We start from the raw sequence: 17,810 nt of genomic DNA, 5'->3' as shown, positions 1-17,810 counted from the left end.
AGACTCGGCCAAACGCAGCCGAGAGGGACATGGAAAAAGATTCCACAAGCTCATTCCTAGTATAGAGACAGAGAGAGGGAGCGAGAGCGCAGGCAAGACTCCCCCTCCCTTGTCTGCAGCAGTGCCCTGTATATCTGTACATGCGCTATTTTTGGGAATATCTCAAACGCCGCATATGCTCGGGAGACCCTAGAACTCACAGCGTTCTTCCATCATCATCAAAAGGGACGAGTGAGCCGCTTGACCTTCGTGTCTCGTGACATATTTTATCCCTTTCCGTACGCCCCCTAACGCCTGTGCAGCACCAGTAATTGACCACCACGACATGGGCCACAAGCTTTCTCAGGAAAGAAAAGAAAAATAAGGCCCGTCACCGCCCAGTATGTGTAGTTCCGCTGTCTTGCATCATGATCGCGTCTTCGTCGTCGTGATGCAGTGTCACACTGTTGAACTCCAGGAACGGATCCGCAATCTCGCCTCCCGGAGTCGCCAGAGCCGAATCTAGCGGCACACCCTTTAGTCGACTTGCTGGACCACCAATGTCGACGCTGCCGCTATCCTTGACCGTCCTAAAGTTGACTGTGTCGATGGCCTTGCCTTGGTGAGGAATCATAGGCGGCTTCATATGGCGGAGAAGAGCCCAAGTTATAGGTCGGAAAAAGGGATGATTTTTCACGTCCGAGGCGCCTGCCCGAGAGCCCAATCGTTTGACCTCGTCTTTGATCAAAAGCTTCCGGATAAGCGACTTGCAGAGGCTGGGAGAGGTTAGTGAAGATCCAGAATCCTACGTCCAGCTCAAAGTACTCACTTGCTGACTTGGGTCACGTGTGAATGGTCTGGGAAAGGCACTTCGTCCCTCAGAATGTTTGCAAAGGTCGCGTTCCGGTTTTTGCCCTTGAACGGGGTCGTTCCAAACAGCATCTCGTAGATCAGGATGCCGAGAGTCCACCAGTCCACCGCGCTGGTATGTCCATTGCCTTTGATCACTTCGGGAGCAATATACTCTTCCGTGCCGACAAACGAATTTGTGCGGAAGTCGGCAATGCAAGACTTGGTATCGACCAGAGGATACCCAGTGGGGTTCGATGCATTGCGAGTGCCCAGGATCATGGTCGGCGCACCGCCAGAATCCGACTGTTTGGACAAATCAAAGTCTGACAACATGATATGTCCCGACTGATGAAGGAGAATGTCTGAGACAAAGTCAGCAAGCAGAAAGCATGGTGGGCGTCGAAAGCACTCACTTTCTGGCTTCAAATCACGGTAGATGAAGCCCATCAGGTGCAGATACTCCAGCGCAGCTGTGACTTCTGCAGCGTAGAACCGGGCATCTTCCTCGCCGACACATTTGTTCGGACGAGTTTGTAATGCCCTGAAAAACTCACCTCCGCTACAATACTCCATGCATAGGTATAGATGATCTTCCGACTGGAAAGAATGATATAGGGTAACAATGAAAGGATGATTGCTCGTGGCCAAGATCTCTTGTTCGGCCAGTGCCCTCTTGATTTTGTTACGCTTTATCATTTCCTTCTTGCTGAGAACTGTCCGAAGTTAGGGGACGTCTTCTTGGGAGCCACAGAATTGGTGCGACCAACCTTTCATGGCATACAGCCGGTTCGATTTCTTTTCGCGCACGAGGTATACCTTGCCAACATCACCCTTGCCGATCAATTTGATCTTATCGAAACTGTGCGGGCCCACTTCGACATTGCGCACTTTGATCGAATTGGAGCTGTAGGTTCTTCGAAAGGCGACGGATTGGCGGATCTGTCCCGGGAGAGGGATTTTGCCAGGTTTGGGCGGGAGGCTGTGAGTGCTCGAGTCCTCCTGAGGAATCATGCCCAACTTGGGCGATGAACCATTGACCACTGCTAGAGGCTCCTTTCCCAGTTCTGCTGTCGACGGACGCTCCGTAGTCGGCTTGTTGCCACTGAAAAGACCTTGTGCATTTGGGGCAGACGCCACTCTTCTCAATTTCCGCGCCAGTTCTTCCTTGCCAGCCGTAACTGCCTTCTCTTCCACCGCCGTACCGTTCACATGAACTTTTGGTGTATCCGGAGGGGAAGGGGGAACGCTGCCCTCATTACGGTGGCGCAAGGCAGGAGGGCCTTGATGGACGAAGTAAGGGTTGGCCTGGGCTGTCGGTGAGGCAATAGCGTCGTCGAGGGGGTGTCCTTCACTGGCAATCGTAGTCGACCTGTTTCTACTTAAGCCGGGTAAGAATCTGGACTGCTTGACTGGTTTGGACTCGGTCTTGGGAGTAGGCAAGCCATCCGAGCCTATCGAGGTTTGACTTCCACCACTGTTGATACGGAAGAAGTTTTTCAGCTTGGTCGTCGTCGGAGTGTGGGCACCGGCGCCAGGTTCGCCGTTCAGATGCTTCTTGGAGGAGAAGGACAAGGAGGAAAAATTGCGTTTCTCGGTGGTGGCGGCCATGATGCTGCAGGGTGCCAATTCAATGGATCCACAGAATCAGTGTATCAAGGGAGAGGAGCCCTCTGTTCTATGTAGATAGAGAGGGAGGTGGGAGGAGAGAGGGCCCGTTCAGCCCAGACAGAGGAATGGGGCGAACAAAGAGCGGACTGGGGGCTGTTCTGAAGAGGTGAAGTTCGGACAGGACGTTTTGGGTTGTACGGAGGACGGACAAGGGACGAACGAGGGAGGATCGGGTGCGGGCAGGGCTATCTGTGGTGCGCCATGTCAGGGATCTGTCCTCAGATGAAGATGGACGACGTCTGTCCAAGGAAACGGAGATGTTGGGTTTCTCGGCCAGTACGAGTCAAGTCCCCAGTCGGAAAGGGGAGGGGGTTGTGGTACTTCCTTTGTGGAAAAGGGAAGTAAGAACTGAGAAATAGAATTGGGGGGTGGATGGGGGGTGGAATTGATATGGGTTTAGTCAGTTGCGGTGGAGGAAGAGGCAGGAGAGGAAGGACTTTTGTTGGAGCGTGGAGGGCTCGAGGGACCGCAGGCGGGAGTTGGGCTTTGGGTACGGAGTATTTCGTTGCTTGTTGTGGTGGTAGGTAGGTTGTTAGGTTGGTAGCTGCTATGAGTGGGTGGTAGGATTGGTGGTTCCCCTCGCAGTCCCAAGTCGCAGTCCGCAGTCACAGCCGCAGCCGCAATCGCTCTCGCTCTCTCGCTCGGTACAAACGGGCTCTGTCGCCTTTTTCCTCTTACCCAACCTTGACTGTCCCCTGCTGCTATGGCTAATAAACCTACTAAACCTTATATCTCCAAAATTCTGAAAGCGAGGGGTGCTTTTCTTCTTGGACGACAACAAGTCCAATCAAATGCTCCAAACGGTGGTGATATACGGAGTACCTAGGCCCAGGCACGGTAGTGAAAGATATCGACCGTGTCCTCTGCCCGTCCCTGTCGCTGCGCCGCGTGTCTCTCGGTCTCTCTCTGTTCGTCTAGCCCGCGCATTTCCATTGTCACCGGCACAGGGCCAAATGGCTAGACACAACCCACCTGACGATGCTATGGAGTCCAGTTCTCTCCATTCCATCTCCACGAGGTCCCATTTGCCCTGCCATGGTTTGCTTGACCTGGCCTGGCCCTTGATTGTCATGTCTCGAATCGGAAGTCCTCACCCACCCTCGTCGTCACTGTGCATATGCATATCAATTCCGTCTCCTGCCCTTCCCACGGTTGATTTCTCAGCACGAGAATTCTCCATCTTGCCACACAGAAGCACCACCACTCCCGCTCCCACCAATTGGCTAGTCTCGATTCCTCCATGTTACTATCTCGTCCGTTCGTTGCCTCTGAGTGGGATTGTTGAAGCTTCAAACTCCACCGACAACGTAGGGAATAACAATGACATCCACTGACTCAAGACTCCGAGGCGTAGCAGGCTGCAATGTTCCAAGTTATTCTGCCTTATTCGTATTCGCAGATATCCTACTGGCATTTATTAGCCACTTGTGTCTGTATCTTGCTCCTCACTGTTGTTCCTTCCAATGTCGCGCAGTACTTGAATACACGTGCATGTCGTTCACTTGTTCCCAGGTCGCCCATCACCCAATTGATCCCGGGCCATGGCACCACTCCACAATGTCCCCATTATCATAACCAGGTCAAGCCCAATGACAACTTTTGTCTCTTCTCTTGTCCTGCAATATTCGGTGACACGATAAAACCAACCTCATTAGGCCCCAAGCAATGTCACCTAATAGACATGTCCAATTCCTGCGTTATCATACACTCCTGAAGAGGAATAGCCCTGGTATTCAATCGGACTGCTGTCACCCAACTTGGAGAGACCCTCTTTGGCTTGTCTTGTCTTCTTACATTTCCTCCTTTTTAGGAACTCGGGCCAGGAACCCATCTTCGTTCTCGACGGCGATGCCGCGAGTCTCTCGAAGATACGGCTCGTAGAACCCCATGGGAGAGGGGACTGCACCTGGCGTCAGATATGGTGTGGCGGCTTTGCTGGCTGCGGAGAGCATCGACTTCGCCGAGAGTCTCTGGCCATCATTGGTGCCATCCAACAAGTGTGGGAGACGGCCCATGGCATGCACGTTCTGGATAGAAACGGATGAAAAGCCTTTGTTGTTCAGAGTCTCAGATCCCGTTACTCGGCCGTTCCTCAAATGCTCATTCGAGACCCAACCACTTCTGTCTTCTCCTCGCAACCAAATCGATGGTGAAGATGCTGACGATTGCTTAAGGATCGACAGACTTGGGTCAGAACCAGTTGACGGCTCCAGAGTCGAACTGTACCCTTTGCGAACAAATCCAGGGAAGAAGTTCTGCGTGCTGGACGGTGTCAGGTTCATTTTCCAAGGTCCCAGAGACATATTGAAGAAACACGTACTTGATTGCATCCTTTGCCACGCTCTTGCAGTCGCCACTATTCCCATTTGACGCTTCGGGGCTGTGACTCAACAACCCTTCTCTGGCGTTCTCTTTCATCTGACGTTCAGCGCTGCGAGAAGAGAGTTAGCACAATCATCCACTCAACCCCCGCCGCCGAAGAACAAACCTTTCCATTCCAAAGGCTTTGAATTCAAGGTTATCGACAATGCTGGAAACATCCCCACAAGCTCGTACCTCGACAAAATTCTTCCACATTTCCTTGGTGACGATGGGCTTCTTCGTCCAATAGCGCTTCTCAAAGTCGTCCATCTCGAACGATGGTGGACGCTGCAAGCCACGACCCCGAACCTCAGTAATGGTACCATCAGGCATTCGCACCTTGCTGGTGACCCCCGGAGGAAGGCGCATGGCGTCAAGCTGGACTTCATAGCAAGCTTCCACAGTTGGCGGCGCACGACCGGGCTTGGTTGGCAACCATTCCTCACTCTCTGAGCCGATTTCGAGCATCATCTGGGCCTCTTGCATTGCACCCGGATGCTCCCGAGGGCTGATAGACTGGGAGCTTGGTCCGGGAGTGACAATGAGTGCATTCTCACTGGAACCCAATGGGGAGATGCTGGATTCGCGGACTAATTGTTCCAACATCTGACTCTGCTGGCGTTGGATCTCAGGTGGTGGTGCACCAATACGGAGGCCCCATTCATCTACCTCAATTGACTCAGTCTTTGATCCGGCTCTATCATCGACATCCTTCTTTGGACTTGGTGAATCCTCCGGAGGTGGCACAATCGGAATGGGCCGACGAGTACTCCTTACATCAAATTTTGGCCTCTCGGCCTCGAACTGCATGGTTTGAGGAGCTGATCCGTTGCCAGTGCCGATGGGGAATGTCTCAGGAGAGGGAAGGGTCATCAGCGGAACGTATGTTGCAGCCTTCACATTGAGAGTGCTGTTCGGCTGATGGGTGGTGCTTTTCGCAAGCGCTTTGGGATCAAGACCTAGCTTCTCTGACCAGTAAGTCATCTGTGATTTGTATTCCCCCCGCAACTGGACAATGGCAATGCGCTGATCCACAAGGCATGGGTCAAGCTCCGACATCGCGCGATGGCGGTCAATAGCTTTGAGTTGCCGATCGAGCTCCTCAAAGTTCGCAGTGCTTTCAGAAAGCATATGTCGATTATATCCATCTTCTTGAGGTTGAGAATCGGTAGGAGTAGTGGTGATACCACAAGCAGGTGGGAGGCCTAGGATCTGGGGATTGGGGACATAAGGCAGTGGGAAGGCCAGGCCGAACGGGTTGTTGAAGCCAGGCAGCGGCGTAGCACCGGCTGCGTAAAGTTGAGGATTCTGCATGAAGTACCCGTCTCCTGCAACCGGTGGATAGTAAGGTGGTGATGTCACAGCTTGCAGGTAATTTGGCTGATGGTGAGCACCCTCATAGGCAAAGACACTGTTTAGGGGCAGGACATTGAAATTGGCGGCTGCGGTGGTCTCACAAGCATCAGCAACTCCAGCAGCTCCAGGCACATGAGAATGTGACAGTGGCTGGGGTTGAGGGATGTTGTTGTCCGTCATGGTTTCTTTTGCCTCGCTCTGAGCAGTAGCTCTCGGCTTGGTGACCCCATTAACTTCATCGCGCGTACTGTTCTTGCGATCTGCTTCTGTGTCTGGGTTGGCTTGCGGCAAGGAGAAGACAGGGGGCCGTGCCCGCTGTTCCATTGGTACGATCCGGCCTCCAGCAGTGACACGTTGATGGGTAGGCGAAGAGTGTTTCTTGAGGAATCGAGCAAAGCCTTCGTCTTGCTGGGCACGATGTTCCGAAGGTGGGACAGTGGGCTGTCGTTCGGGTGCGTTGACAATGCGATTGCCTCGATAGAGGATGACTTCTTCTTGAGAGCTGCTAGATTCTTGTGACCAGCCACGAGGCCGGTCGCTAGCAGTCCGTCGGTTGGACATGGCGCAGGCACCTAGTGGAGGGACGACCCCAGCTGGACAGGAGTTAGCATTGTCTGGACTTGCACAGGGTGAGGCACATCGAGACTCACCCCGAGCTGCGTCGTATGTGAATTTGGACAGATCAAAATGAGCAGGCCTGGATTGAGGGGCCAGTTCAAGCAAACGCGAAACTGTGTATCTGCGCTGTCGACGGACTGGGCTATGTGTGCTTTGGTTAGTCATATTGACTCTATGTCGTGTATCAAGCGCAAGTGAGGGTGCCGTTGAATAGCCAAAGAGAGACCAAAAGCAATCGCCGCAAGAGATGAGGACAACAGCAAAGCCGTCAAGGGGAGTCGTGCATGGGCGAAAGCGAGAGTGATGTGTACTGGATGTCTTGGGGTCGACCGATGACCAGGCGCACAAGGGCAGTTGCTTCCTTTCTCTCCAAGTGAAAGAGCAGGGCGCAGGGTAGGGCGAGAGGAAGGTGCAAACAAGGCCTACACTCACCAAGCTGCTTTGCCCTTCCAACAATCCGGGCGCGGGCGCGAGCGTGGGCGCAATCCAAGATGAAGTGATGATGCTGTGGACGGGGTTGACAGTCGCGGTCAGTTGGTTGGGGATGCAGAGGAAGAAAGTAGACATTGATGGCGAGTTGAGAAGGCTCAGAAGAATCTTTGGCAAGACAAATTCACGACCACGAGTTTAGTGAATGTTCAGATAAAATTCTTCACTGCTGTGCTGCCCAATTAGCCTTGTGTTTACTTTGTCTCAGTGATATCATGGGTGTGGCAGAACCCAATTGACACCGTACTCCAGCACCGGCATTTCTCAGTCATAAGTCATTATACATGGTTGTGCGGCGCGACTGGAGGCGTAAAGGGATTGATAGGCATGTCGTCTTCCTCATAACTTGGTCGTCGCGGTCGAACATCAGTTGGGCTGAGGACGCGGCCCTGCGCCTCCTCGGCCTTTGCTTGATCCTTGAGTTCCCAACTTCCGACGCGTTCGTGGCCTCTCACAGGCGCTGGATAGGCAGGATCTTCACTGGCCACAACAACAGCACCTGCACCGCCCTTTGAAAGAGTGAGATCCTGGTCACTGGCAAGTTTCTTCCCACCCTTGAATCCTCCCAACTCGGACCTGCGCTTGGAATGGACGCGATGTAATCTCACACCTCCCAGCAACATCACCATACCAAATAAGAGAGCGGCCACTGCAAGAGTGACAACAGCTCCAATGACACCGGCCACGACGGGAGACAAGCCGTGACGGCTGGGAGAGAATCCAGTGGTTGGGTTGAGATTTCCATCGGTCCCGGTGAACGCCGGGCAGAAGACACTGAAGCTATTGCAGGTAGTGCACCAATCTTCCACATTGAAGATCATGAAATTCTCCAGACCCGCAATGAAATCTACCAGAGTGATGCTCGTCTGGCTGGGGCTCAGCCCAAAGAGAGGATATTCCACCAGCGACGAATCGGACCCCGTCCCATTTTGGTAGAGGAATCTGACAAAGATGTCCGACGTGTCAGGATAAGTGTCGACGCCTTCAGCCTGCAGAGTGTAGAGCTCGAAGATAAAGCTGGCACCGGCCTCGGGGACATTGTAAAATGCAGCATTCTGAGGTGAGACTACCTGGGCAAGAGCTGCGAATGCGACCATTGGCTCGAAGCTCCCGAAGAATAGAGTCATCTTGTCTGAAGCTCCTTGGGTGTTGATGGTCGTATAAAAGGCTTGAAGGATGCGTGTAGCCAGAGTGCGGCCGGCTATCGCTCGTATGTGGTCACCAGGAGTAGAGCCCGAAGCGTCGATGTCGGCATTTAGGGCAAAAACCCAGTCATCGGACAGGATCTTCGCTCTGGTTAGATCTTCTGCGGACAGGAGCTGCGCTGCACTTGTGTTATGAATTGACGCATAGTTGAGGTAGTCATAGATGTAATAGGCGTCATAGTAGCCGACAGACGCATCTGAGAAAACTCCGTCCAAGAAGTCCGGCTGCAAGCTTGCATAGAACTGTGCGGTGCTGTTCTCAATGCTCTCGAAGGCCTGAGTCCCGTAGTAATCGTTCGTTGACGCCACATATGCTGGGCAATTGCTCATCCCACCGACCCAGATTGAGTTGAGATCGTTACTGGAGACAGTATTGATGTTCGGATACTGGTAGCCGTTCAGTGGAGCCACCAGGTTGGATCCATTCTGAATAGTACTTTGACCAGCAATGTACGTATAGTTGGACGACGTCTGCAGCGGCGGATATAGCCCTTGAAGGAATGCCTGGGCTGAAGCAAACACATATTGATCGTCAGTCGACACGATGGTCAATTGGTCGTACTCTAGTTGATATGACGCGATGCCAGCAATGGTCGTTGGCTCAGCCGTGCCGTCGACTGGCACGAGGTATCTCTGGCGAACTCGGTCGCCGGCTTCGAAAAGTTGCTGAGCACCCAGAGGGGTCAAAGTGGGCGAGATGGGAAGCACAAATGGTGTCCTATCGCCATATCTGTCCAAAGTCAGCGCAAACTGTCATACCCTCCAGCCTAAGTATCATGTCTAACCTGGTGTAGATGAACGTGCTGAGGACCTGCTCCTGGAGACTTGCTTGGGCGGTAGCGGTGAAGCACAAGGCAAGGAGACACAAACACAGGACATTGAAGATGGATCTTGCACCCATCTTTGCTCAAGGATCTACTCGGGCAGGCGACAACTGGAATGAGGGGTCGGTGGCCAGCACTCACCGTGAAGCTGAGAAGCAGAAAACAATCAGAGCTAGCTGCGGGGTGCCGCCAGCATTATGAGGTGATGGAGCATGAGGCTGCAGGACAAAGCTCCAATAGCTCGACCAACTTATGACAACATCCGCCTGGAGGAGCTCGTGAATGCAAGCTCTAACAAGGCAAGCTTACTCATTACAGGGCAAGAGTCTCATGATCACAGCTGAGTTCTGATAGCTCACATTGGAGGCGTAGGTATGGAACGGGGAGGGATAGCCGGGACGAGAGCTTCGATAGCAGGCCCAGCAGCGCTTCAGGGAGTGGGGTTGCTGCTCAGATGGCCGATTCGATTCGCTGGGCATAAGCTGGAGAGCTGCGGCGGGCAAACAAGCCTGATAGCTCCCCTTGCTTGCCATGCCGCTTGCCTAGCGATGGTTGCGGGTCATCAGCGATCTCTGCAAGGCCCCGAATCGGGTGGAGGGGCAGAGAGGCCATCTGAAAGGTTATTGCCAGAGGAGTAAGCTCTTGTGTGGGCAGTACTGTTGCAATAGTAGTGATTTCAGAGCACGAGAGATGGAGATGTCGCAGAGCAGGGAGTGTTCTGGGCGCAACTGGAGAGAGGCTGCAGTCAGTGAGGTTTCCTCAAGGAATACTTCCTACCTAGGTATGCTTGCACAAGTGCGAAGAGAAGGTGACTGGATTGCCGATAACGATAACGGAAGCGCTCGGCGGCCCCCAAGTTGGCTCCATTGCAAGAACAGTGAGTGACCTAGAGAAATCCTGGAGGCTGGGAACTTGGGATACACTGGTCTGGATGTGAGCTTGTAGGAGGCTACTGGGCTAGGCTTTGTACGAAGAGGAGGAAATCCATGCCCAAGGATTTCTAGGGTTGCAACCCCTCACTGGATCCACCGCCTCCGTCACTATCCGATCTGCCCGCCCACGCCGCCCACGCCGCCCACACCGGCTTCGCTGGGCACCACACACACAACCTCTGCAGCTTTCACACTCACCCCAAACTTTTCCGTTATCAGCACGTGATGACACATTCTCGCACCTATGCGACCAGCTCCCCAGAGGCAGGGCGGCCCAAAGAGGCCTCAGGTAAACGATGGCACAATCCTCTTCGACCGAGCAACCTATGCAGACTTCCAAGGGAGACTCCCCACCCCACCCTGATGCAGGTGAGTGTTTTGCTTTACGGTGCCTGTGGACTCAATGTGACAGTGCCTCAGATCGACCCAGAAATCCTGTAGCCTCTCGATCTCCCCCGCTGGTCGCAAATGTCGACGACAATCCACGAAGCCCCAAGCGGCGACGACTTTCCGCAGAACAGGAGCTGCAGACAGTCAAAATTGAGGCAGATGGGGAGGTTTCCGGTGGACAATCGATAGGTGCAAAATCTACAACAACACGTGGGAGTCAAGATGGAGGATATGAAACAACCCTTCCTCAGCCACGGCCTCCTTCCACGGACGGGGTGCAGCAGGGCGTCAATTCTGTCGTCAAAACAGAAGGTTCTGAGGCACAGGCTGGGGCTGTAAAGTCTGCGACAACAACCACAGGTCCTGATGGAAAAGCTGCGCCGAGACCTCCGCAGCAACAGTCTCCTGCAGCAAGCAGCCGACTGGATAATTTGCCCATCCTCGACAAGCAGTCGTCACAGCTCTTAAGTTTCCTGTCTCGGTTGACGCCGGCCGAAGCAATGGGACTGTCGAGTGCGCCGAGTGCCCCAACTACCAAGGAGTATGCCGCATTGCGCGCTTCATTTGATCGGACTAGGAGGCTTCTCAGTCCCGGCTGGCCCTTTCTGTCGCCGCATGATTTGGGACTGCGCGATAGCAATCAGATCGAGATCATCCGCAAGGCTAACCAGGCAATCTTCATGTCCAGCATTTTCACAGGGGAGATAGGTCTTCGGGACATGGACAGGAGTTTCCTTGCCGTGTTCGTGCCCGAAAATGGCAAATTACTAAAAGCGCAGGCTTCTATGTATCTCGAACTGAAGACCCAGGGCTTTATTACAGCCTGGAGAACAGGTGCTGCTCCACCCAACATTGTTATGGCTGATCTCTTTGGGCCTGACCTAGACAAGGCTCTCTTAGCAAGAAGGCCCGGCACGACGGGACTGGCTCCCACGGAACAGGAGTTCCTCATCAGGCTCGCGTCCCGTCGCGATATTCTGCAAAGCCACGTCAAGAACAATACCCTCGATCAGCTCCCCTTAAAGTATAGGTGGGAGGACTTCAGCCGAGAAGTGTCCTCCTATCTAATCAAGTACATCGAAAATCCCTCCAATTCTGGTGAAGGTGTCTCGAACGAAGGCAATGACCCGACGAGGAGCCTCCATCGGGGACAGATGGAAGGACAGTTCTCCATCCACGGCCCACCGCTCCCAGTCTCATCGACCGATTCCATTCTTTCATCAAAACCTCAGGTCAAGCATACTACCGAGCTGCCAGATGACGGCGATTTTGTTGCGCAAGCAGCAAGGGCTGCAGAGATTGCACTTCGAAGTACCCTGGGCTTAGCGTATTCGGAAAAGATCCCCGATGGACCTCCGTCAACAAGTCCAACGGTACAACAAGACACATCTACAATCCGTCCCCCAGCCCCGCTCCCCGAAATACGGGACTCTAACTTGGACAGCGCCTTATCAAAATCACCTGCAATCGAGCAAAAGCCCGTTACCGAGGAGATTCCTCACGCGTCTCAGACTGCTCCTACGTCAGTTCTCTATGAAAGAGCCCGGTTGGCGGCCACGAAGGCCTCACTTGCTCTTGAGAAGAAGCCGTTAGCGCCCAGTCAAAGACGTCCGTGGACTACTGAGGAAGAGAATGCTCTCATGACCGGGCTGGACCAAGTCAAAGGGCCCCATTGGAGTCAAATTCTAGCCATGTATGGGCCGGGAGGCACTATTAGCGAGGCGCTGAAAGATCGAAACCAGGTCCAACTCAAGGACAAGGCGCGGAATCTGAAGCTGTTCTTCTTGAAAAGTGGCATTGAGGTGCCCTATTATCTCAAATACGTGACTGGCGATTTGAAAACGCGTGCTCCGGCCCAAGCTCTCCGACAAGAAGCTATGGAGCGCGACAGGCTGCTGGCAGAGGGGGATGACGCGGCGTTAGATGACTTGCCAGGCGAGGGTGAGGGCGAGGAACAGCTTGGGGAAGACGTAGATGACTCTACGTTCATCCAGGACTCACCCCTCACCAATGGGGCCGGACAAGGCACTCCCACAGAGGAGACTAAGAAGCCTTTTGAACCGAGCATGGCAGATGTTGAGGCCATCATAGCCAAAGCAAATGCACAAACGGCAGAGTCCGTCGGGTCGGGCAAGTCGTAGCACTAAAAGGGGAAGGCAAAACTTCCTTCTTCGAGGAAATTGATGCGATCATGCGGGAGTTGCCAAGTCTTCATTGATCATTCTCAACATTGAGCAGGAAGTTAGCGCGGCGTGATTGGCGGATACAATGTCTTCTCGTGGAAGCGGAAACGCCTTTGAGGCTGGCAGGGATCTGCTTTGATGGAGCAAAAGAGATATTGTCTTGGAGAGAAATGAGCGCAATGTTGTAAAATCTGTGACCGGCCAAAGTTCCTATTTAATTCACCTTGACATATATCCGCTGCCTTTGCTCGTGACTGACCAGACAGGAAGACACTGATATCTTGTCTTCCCCTGCCTCGCACAATGCAGCGGTCGCAAGGCTGAGGCGCTAACAAGGCCAAACCTCGGCTGAATTTGGACCGATATTATTGCATCGGGAATCTCCCCTTCCACGCTTCGAAGAGTCTGGGCCTTGATCTTGCATGCAAGCGAACACCCTCAACCCCCCATCACAAGGTGTTCGTGTCCGACATCTTAGGGCATCATACCGTCACACTACGTCCTCCAGTCTTTATTCTTTGAATCTCAGATGATAATACAGCCATGTCATCCCCCGGCGAAGCACCAGCAGGCGACACCGCCCCGCGAGATCTTGATGTCGACGCCGAAATGGAAGATGCAACTACCCAAGATGCGCCAGCCAGGCCGGAGGAGAACGTTGACCATGATATGACGACGCAGACGGACACACAACAGCCTCCCGCGACAGCGACAACAGCGTCGGGCCTAACGCACCAGAATCGCAAGGATGTGACGTTAAGAGAGTTTTTGAGCAAAATGGATGATTATGCGCCAATTGTACGTCCATACCTTCCCACCACTTCGCAGTACTTCTTCGCTCTCAAAATCAAACCTGTCTATCGCTCGTTGCTAACCTCTGCTCCCCATTTCTTCTAGATCCCCGACGCCGTAACGGCCCACTATCTCACCCTTTCGGGCCTGCCACCCCCATCCCCATCCGACCCAACGGGAGCGAGTACGAATACAACCCCCCTCCCGCTCGCTCGCCTCCTCGCTCTCGCAACCCAGAAATTCGTCGCCGACATCGCCGCAGATGCCTACCAATACTCGCGGATCCGCAGTTCTAACAACGCAGTAAGCGGCCCGGGAATTGCTAGCATGGCCATGGGCGGGGCCGGAGCGTCTTCGTTTGCAGCCGGCGCTGCTGGCGGATCTGGAGGAGGGGGTGCCGGGGCAGGTGGCGCAGGAGGAAAGAATCAGCAGAATACAACGTTGGGGGTTCAGAGGAGCGGCTACGGCGGTGGAGGACAAGGTGGAAGTGCTCAGGGCAAGACCGTCTTGACGATGGAGGACTTGGGCATGGCAGTACAAGAGTATGGGATCAATGTCAAAAGAGGGGAGTTCTACAGATAACGCAGCGGCGGCAGGGTTCGCATTGGGGTTTGGTATTCTTGTTTCCTTCTTTTCCATAGGGTGGTTGGTGGCATGCATAGCGCATGGGAGTCGAAATTCATGGTAGTGGAAGGGACAGGCCGTTCCATGAACATCGGACGACAAATGGTTGATTTGATTTGCACAACCAGCGGATATCATCCGAGCTTCTTGTCATAACGCAAGATATGAGCGCGTATAATCGACTAAGACCACAGCTTTCAATGAACTGAAGCGTCCGCTTCCCAGACAAGTCTCCTCCATCACAGGTGTTTCAACTGCATCCGCTTTCATAGTCTTGTGTCCCCAGCTTCTTCTCCTTTTTTCCCCCTCATTCACTTGAAGAGAGCATTGGGAGGATATGTTAGGCCCGGGTATCCTGTTGCAATCGACTTTGTGGCCTCAATGCCGAGACAGGCTCTCTCTAGGCGAGGTGCCGCAGACTGATTTCGAAGTCCCTTCCTTCTCTTCAACAACTTTATTTGTTCTTGCTCATCTTATATGTAAATCGTTTCCTCGTCCTAGTTTCTCAGTCAGCCACCTGTTCTCTTTCTTCCTGAACCTTGGACCGTTCTTCATTTGCAGTGATGAGGAAAATCTTAGGGAGGACGACTTACGGCACGAACTCGCCCAGCTTCCTTCCAACCATTTCCTCGGTGATGTACACGTCTTGATATATCTTGCCATTATGCACAGCGAACTTCAAGCCGACGAAATTGGGAAGGATCGTCGCGGACCGTGCTTGGGTTTTTATGGTCGGGGGTGTTTTGCCATGGACAACTGTAGGGAGCTCGGGAAAGACGAGGTTTGGCCCTGTACATGAGTTGAGAGACGTAAGCATACGGTTTCAAGGTTGAGGATATCACCCAGACAATCGCTGTGGTGGCAGGTGGCAGCAACCAATGCTCCCGCCATGCGCCGTCAATGGGTAGTTCCCTCATACCTTTCCAAACGGACCGCTTCAGGAGCTGCAATGTTGCGCGCATCGTTACCGCAGGAGCATGACCAAACTCCTCTGGAGTGGAATCAATCACACCAGAAAACAATCAAAAAGCGCCCCCTCCAAGATTGATGGAGAGGGTAAAAATTAAAATTGCGAGCACAGACCAATAATGGACAAAGTCAACGGGTGATGGGGAGGCTCGTGGCACTCTCTGCCTTTCCCGACGCAGCTTGCTCGCGACAAAATCCCCATAAAAATCTCTCTCCACATGCGCATCCTAATCTGGATCTCGGACTCGCGATTCGGATTCAGCAGTTGAGCCCTCTCCCGTCAGGAGTTAATTTTGCAATTCTGGGGGTTGCCCTGATCTCCTCCCTTTCGGTATCTACGAACCCATTTTATACTCCTTTGTTTTCCAAGTAGAACATTGTCATGACCGTACGATAGCGATACATATACCCCCAACTTTCTGCCACGAAGAACGGATTCCGCGACATCTCTTGTTGAAACCGCCCTCCGAACATACCTCCAGAACCCTCCGAACATACACTCGGCGTCCACTTGCGGGTCAGGTCTTTCGGTAGAAGACCTATTTCATCATGGCGCAAAGCGCGGTGGGTTCGTATTCGAACCCGCTCAAGAAATTCAAGTATGACGCGGATATCTCTGAAGATATGGTCGGCGACACTTGGGGCTGACAAGATCTCTACAGGCTTGTCTTCTTGGGTGAACAGAGTGGTATGTGTCAATATAACCCACAAGACAGCTAGCGAAGGAACTATCATGCTCACGCAATGTTGCATGAATCAGTTGGCAAGACCTCCCTAATAACCCGGTTCATGTACGACTCCTTCGACACAACGTACCAGGCTACCATCGGCATCGACTTTCTCTCCAAAACCATGTACCTCGAAGATCGCACCGTCCGCCTCCAGCTCTGGGACACAGCCGGACAAGAACGCTTTCGCTCCCTCATCCCCTCCTACATTCGTGATTCGTCCGTCGCAGTCGTGGTCTACGACATCTCCTCACGCAAAACCTTCGAGCAAACACGCAAGTGGATCGATGACGTGAGAGGGGAGAGAGGAAATGATGTGATTGTGGTCCTTGTCGGGAACAAGACAGATCTAGGCGATTCCAAGAGGGAGGTGACCACGCAACAAGGAGAAGAGGAGGCGAAGCGAGCTGGCGCCATCTTTATGGAGACCAGTGCGAAGCTGGGCCACAATGTCAAGGCGCTTTTTAGGAGAATAGCGCAGGCCTTGCCGGGCATGGAAGGGGAGGGCGAGCAGCAACCGAACCCCCAGAGTAAGTTACATCCCCAAGTCTCGCTCGGAGTGAGTCCAAAGACTGATGCGGATACGCTTGTCACAGTGATCGATGTGTCCATAAACAACCAAAAGCCAGCCGAAGAAGGTTGTGCTTGTTGATCGCGAAATGGGATTCAGAACTCGAATCCAGGCTACGACTCCTCCCGGCGGGCTTCATGGGCTCAAAATGTTGGAATAGCATGTGAATGAGCCCATGTCGAGTCTATGGGCTGGAACAGACGTGCCGTGGTGTTTCTTGAAAGCTTGGACGAGGACGAGAAGATGCCACTGGACATTGCACGGGAGGGCATGCCGTGCGTCCTGTATATGTGGGCTGTGTCTATAGTGCGCTTGCCGCCGTGGACGTGGGTCAAAGATCCGCGGACGGTGTCGCACCGACTGCGAGTGTGTGACAGATATGGAAATGAGGGCTTTTGAGCATAGCATGGCGTTTTGGCTGTTTACTTCCCGGGCATGAGCAGTAGGGCCACGCACAGGGACCTTGACCCTCTCCTCGAGGTAGCTGGTTGTACTTGTGCTTGTGCTTGCTTGCTTGTGCATTGGCAGGGAACGGTATCGTGTAAAAAGGACATTGGAAATCCTGTCGTTCAATCGTTAATCGTCAAATCATCATCAACCGTCGCATTATTTCAATACAATCCGAGTTTGGAGTTGATACCCTTAGTCTACTAGGTAACCACCTTGCCAACCTCTTTGAAGAAGACATCTGGAAACGCCTTGACACTTGTTACAACGCGCCATTCCCACACCATCTCCTCTCCCAAGACTCTCCTGTTTCTAGATCGTTCATGTCGTTCGTAGACCAAAGGAACCATCAAGTGCTGGTTCTCGCCTCCATGGTCCACTCCGCGGCAGAAGTACGGTAATCGTACTAGGCGTTTTCGATGAAGAGAGACTCTGGGGCCCCCACGGACGAAGAAGTATGTCTGTGCGAAACGAGGGCGATTTGGGCGGTGGTCGCAGAGCCTGAGTGTCTTCCTCCTTCTACGTGTTTCCCTGATCGCGAACCTTGAATCCTCTCCTAAGTCCAAGTCCACGGCTGGTGGCGATGGTCTAGTCGTTTATTGTCATCGTCGTCCTGTCGGCGTGTTGTTGTAGGGATTGCGACGGGGAGATCAGATCCATTGGTGGGTACTTGGTCCGAACGCCTGGAGTTCGGGAAGACGGTGAGTACGACAGACAGGTACCAAGGAGCCTACCACGTGGAGTCTGAACCCATCACTAACATCCCTCCCTTCCAACTCCGTGATGAGGATATCCTCTCTGCTCCCCTTGCCTCTTGGTTTC

The 17,810-nt window shown here is 53.3% G+C and overlaps 6 protein-coding genes across 8 annotated transcripts; 4 read left to right on the top strand and 2 right to left on the bottom strand.

The window, feature by feature from the left end:
- Nucleotides 1-24: 24 nt before the first annotated feature.
- PV07_00803 (serine/threonine-protein kinase nrc-2) lies at nt 25-3,153 on the bottom strand. Its single transcript, XM_016387288.1, has 4 exons — nt 1,599-3,153; nt 1,245-1,544; nt 809-1,193; nt 25-755 (listed from the first exon to the last, which is right to left on the bottom strand). Exons 1-4 carry the CDS (start codon nt 2,437-2,439, stop codon nt 371-373), a joined length of 1,911 nt encoding a protein of 636 aa, XP_016254216.1. The 5' UTR covers nt 2,440-3,153; the 3' UTR covers nt 25-370.
- Nucleotides 3,154-4,363: 1,210 nt separating this feature from the next.
- Nucleotides 4,364-5,874, top strand: PV07_00802 (uncharacterized protein). The gene is made up of 2 exons (XM_016387287.1): nt 4,364-5,742; nt 5,803-5,874. Exon 1 carries the CDS (start codon nt 4,387-4,389, stop codon nt 4,867-4,869), a length of 483 nt encoding a protein of 160 aa, XP_016254215.1. The 5' UTR covers nt 4,364-4,386; the 3' UTR covers nt 4,870-5,742; nt 5,803-5,874.
- Nucleotides 5,875-6,953: 1,079 nt separating this feature from the next.
- Nucleotides 6,954-10,283, bottom strand: PV07_00801 (uncharacterized protein). Its single transcript, XM_016387286.1, has 3 exons — nt 9,314-10,283; nt 7,267-9,258; nt 6,954-6,976 (listed from the first exon to the last, which is right to left on the bottom strand). The coding sequence occupies exons 1-2, from the start codon at nt 9,427-9,429 to the stop codon at nt 7,602-7,604; spliced, it is 1,773 nt and encodes a 590-aa protein (XP_016254214.1). The 5' UTR covers nt 9,430-10,283; the 3' UTR covers nt 6,954-6,976; nt 7,267-7,601.
- A 211-nt stretch (nt 10,284-10,494) lies between these two features.
- Nucleotides 10,495-13,072, top strand: PV07_00800. 2 transcript variants are annotated; one of them, XM_016387285.1, is made up of 2 exons: nt 10,495-10,653; nt 10,705-13,072. In XM_016387285.1, exons 1-2 carry the CDS (start codon nt 10,581-10,583, stop codon nt 12,813-12,815), a joined length of 2,184 nt encoding a protein of 727 aa, XP_016254213.1. In that variant the 5' UTR covers nt 10,495-10,580; the 3' UTR covers nt 12,816-13,072. The 2 variants fall into 2 exon arrangements, with proteins under 2 accessions (XP_016254213.1, XP_016254212.1); XM_016387284.1 differs by having other exon boundaries at nt 10,495-13,072.
- Nucleotides 13,073-13,266: 194 nt separating this feature from the next.
- On the top strand, nt 13,267-14,508 carry PV07_00799 (uncharacterized protein). The gene is made up of 2 exons (XM_016387283.1): nt 13,267-13,655; nt 13,755-14,508. Exons 1-2 carry the CDS (start codon nt 13,401-13,403, stop codon nt 14,229-14,231), a joined length of 732 nt encoding a protein of 243 aa, XP_016254211.1. The 5' UTR covers nt 13,267-13,400; the 3' UTR covers nt 14,232-14,508.
- Nucleotides 14,509-15,480: 972 nt separating this feature from the next.
- On the top strand, nt 15,481-17,200 carry PV07_00798. 2 transcript variants are annotated; one of them, XM_016387282.1, is made up of 5 exons: nt 15,481-15,573; nt 15,640-15,841; nt 15,905-15,930; nt 16,003-16,500; nt 16,567-17,200. In XM_016387282.1, the coding sequence occupies exons 2-5, from the start codon at nt 15,792-15,794 to the stop codon at nt 16,620-16,622; spliced, it is 630 nt and encodes a 209-aa protein (XP_016254210.1). In that variant the 5' UTR covers nt 15,481-15,573; nt 15,640-15,791; the 3' UTR covers nt 16,623-17,200. The 2 variants fall into 2 exon arrangements, with proteins under 2 accessions (XP_016254210.1, XP_016254209.1); XM_016387281.1 differs by having other exon boundaries at nt 15,481-15,841.
- Nucleotides 17,201-17,810: the final 610 nt, after the last annotated feature.

This window comes from Cladophialophora immunda (genome assembly GCF_000835495.1).
Source record: "Cladophialophora immunda strain CBS 83496 unplaced genomic scaffold supercont1.1, whole genome shotgun sequence".
Classification (NCBI taxonomy): domain Eukaryota; kingdom Fungi; phylum Ascomycota; class Eurotiomycetes; order Chaetothyriales; family Herpotrichiellaceae; genus Cladophialophora; species Cladophialophora immunda.
This window is presented reverse-complemented; position numbering and strand designations above follow the sequence as displayed.

What these genes read in the sequence shown, in the direction of transcription:
- PV07_00801 (XM_016387286.1), bottom strand. Translation starts at nt 9,429, where the DNA reads ATGGGTGCAAGATCCATCTTCAATGTCCTGTGTTTGTGTCTCCTTGCC. An exon ending in AGCACGTTCATCTACACCAG is followed by an intron (nt 9,259 to 9,313) that starts GTTAGACATGAT and finishes GACTTTGGACAG; the next exon opens with ATATGGCGATAGGACACCAT.
- PV07_00802 (XM_016387287.1), top strand. Translation starts at nt 4,387, where the DNA reads ATGGGAGAGGGGACTGCACCTGGCGTCAGATATGGTGTGGCGGCTTTG.
- PV07_00800 (XM_016387284.1), top strand. Translation starts at nt 10,581, where the DNA reads ATGGCACAATCCTCTTCGACCGAGCAACCTATGCAGACTTCCAAGGGA.
- PV07_00798 (XM_016387282.1), top strand. Translation starts at nt 15,792, where the DNA reads ATGGCGCAAAGCGCGGTGGGTTCGTATTCGAACCCGCTCAAGAAATTC. An exon ending in AACCCGCTCAAGAAATTCAA is followed by an intron (nt 15,842 to 15,904) that starts GTATGACGCGGA and finishes AGATCTCTACAG; the next exon opens with GCTTGTCTTCTTGGGTGAAC. An exon ending in CTTCTTGGGTGAACAGAGTG is followed by an intron (nt 15,931 to 16,002) that starts GTATGTGTCAAT and finishes TGCATGAATCAG; the next exon opens with TTGGCAAGACCTCCCTAATA.
- PV07_00799 (XM_016387283.1), top strand. Translation starts at nt 13,401, where the DNA reads ATGTCATCCCCCGGCGAAGCACCAGCAGGCGACACCGCCCCGCGAGAT. An exon ending in TGGATGATTATGCGCCAATT is followed by an intron (nt 13,656 to 13,754) that starts GTACGTCCATAC and finishes CATTTCTTCTAG; the next exon opens with ATCCCCGACGCCGTAACGGC.
- PV07_00803 (XM_016387288.1), bottom strand. Translation starts at nt 2,439, where the DNA reads ATGGCCGCCACCACCGAGAAACGCAATTTTTCCTCCTTGTCCTTCTCC. An exon ending in CCGTGATTTGAAGCCAGAAA is followed by an intron (nt 1,194 to 1,244) that starts GTGAGTGCTTTC and finishes ACTTTGTCTCAG; the next exon opens with ACATTCTCCTTCATCAGTCG. An exon ending in CACGTGACCCAAGTCAGCAA is followed by an intron (nt 756 to 808) that starts GTGAGTACTTTG and finishes AACCTCTCCCAG; the next exon opens with CCTCTGCAAGTCGCTTATCC.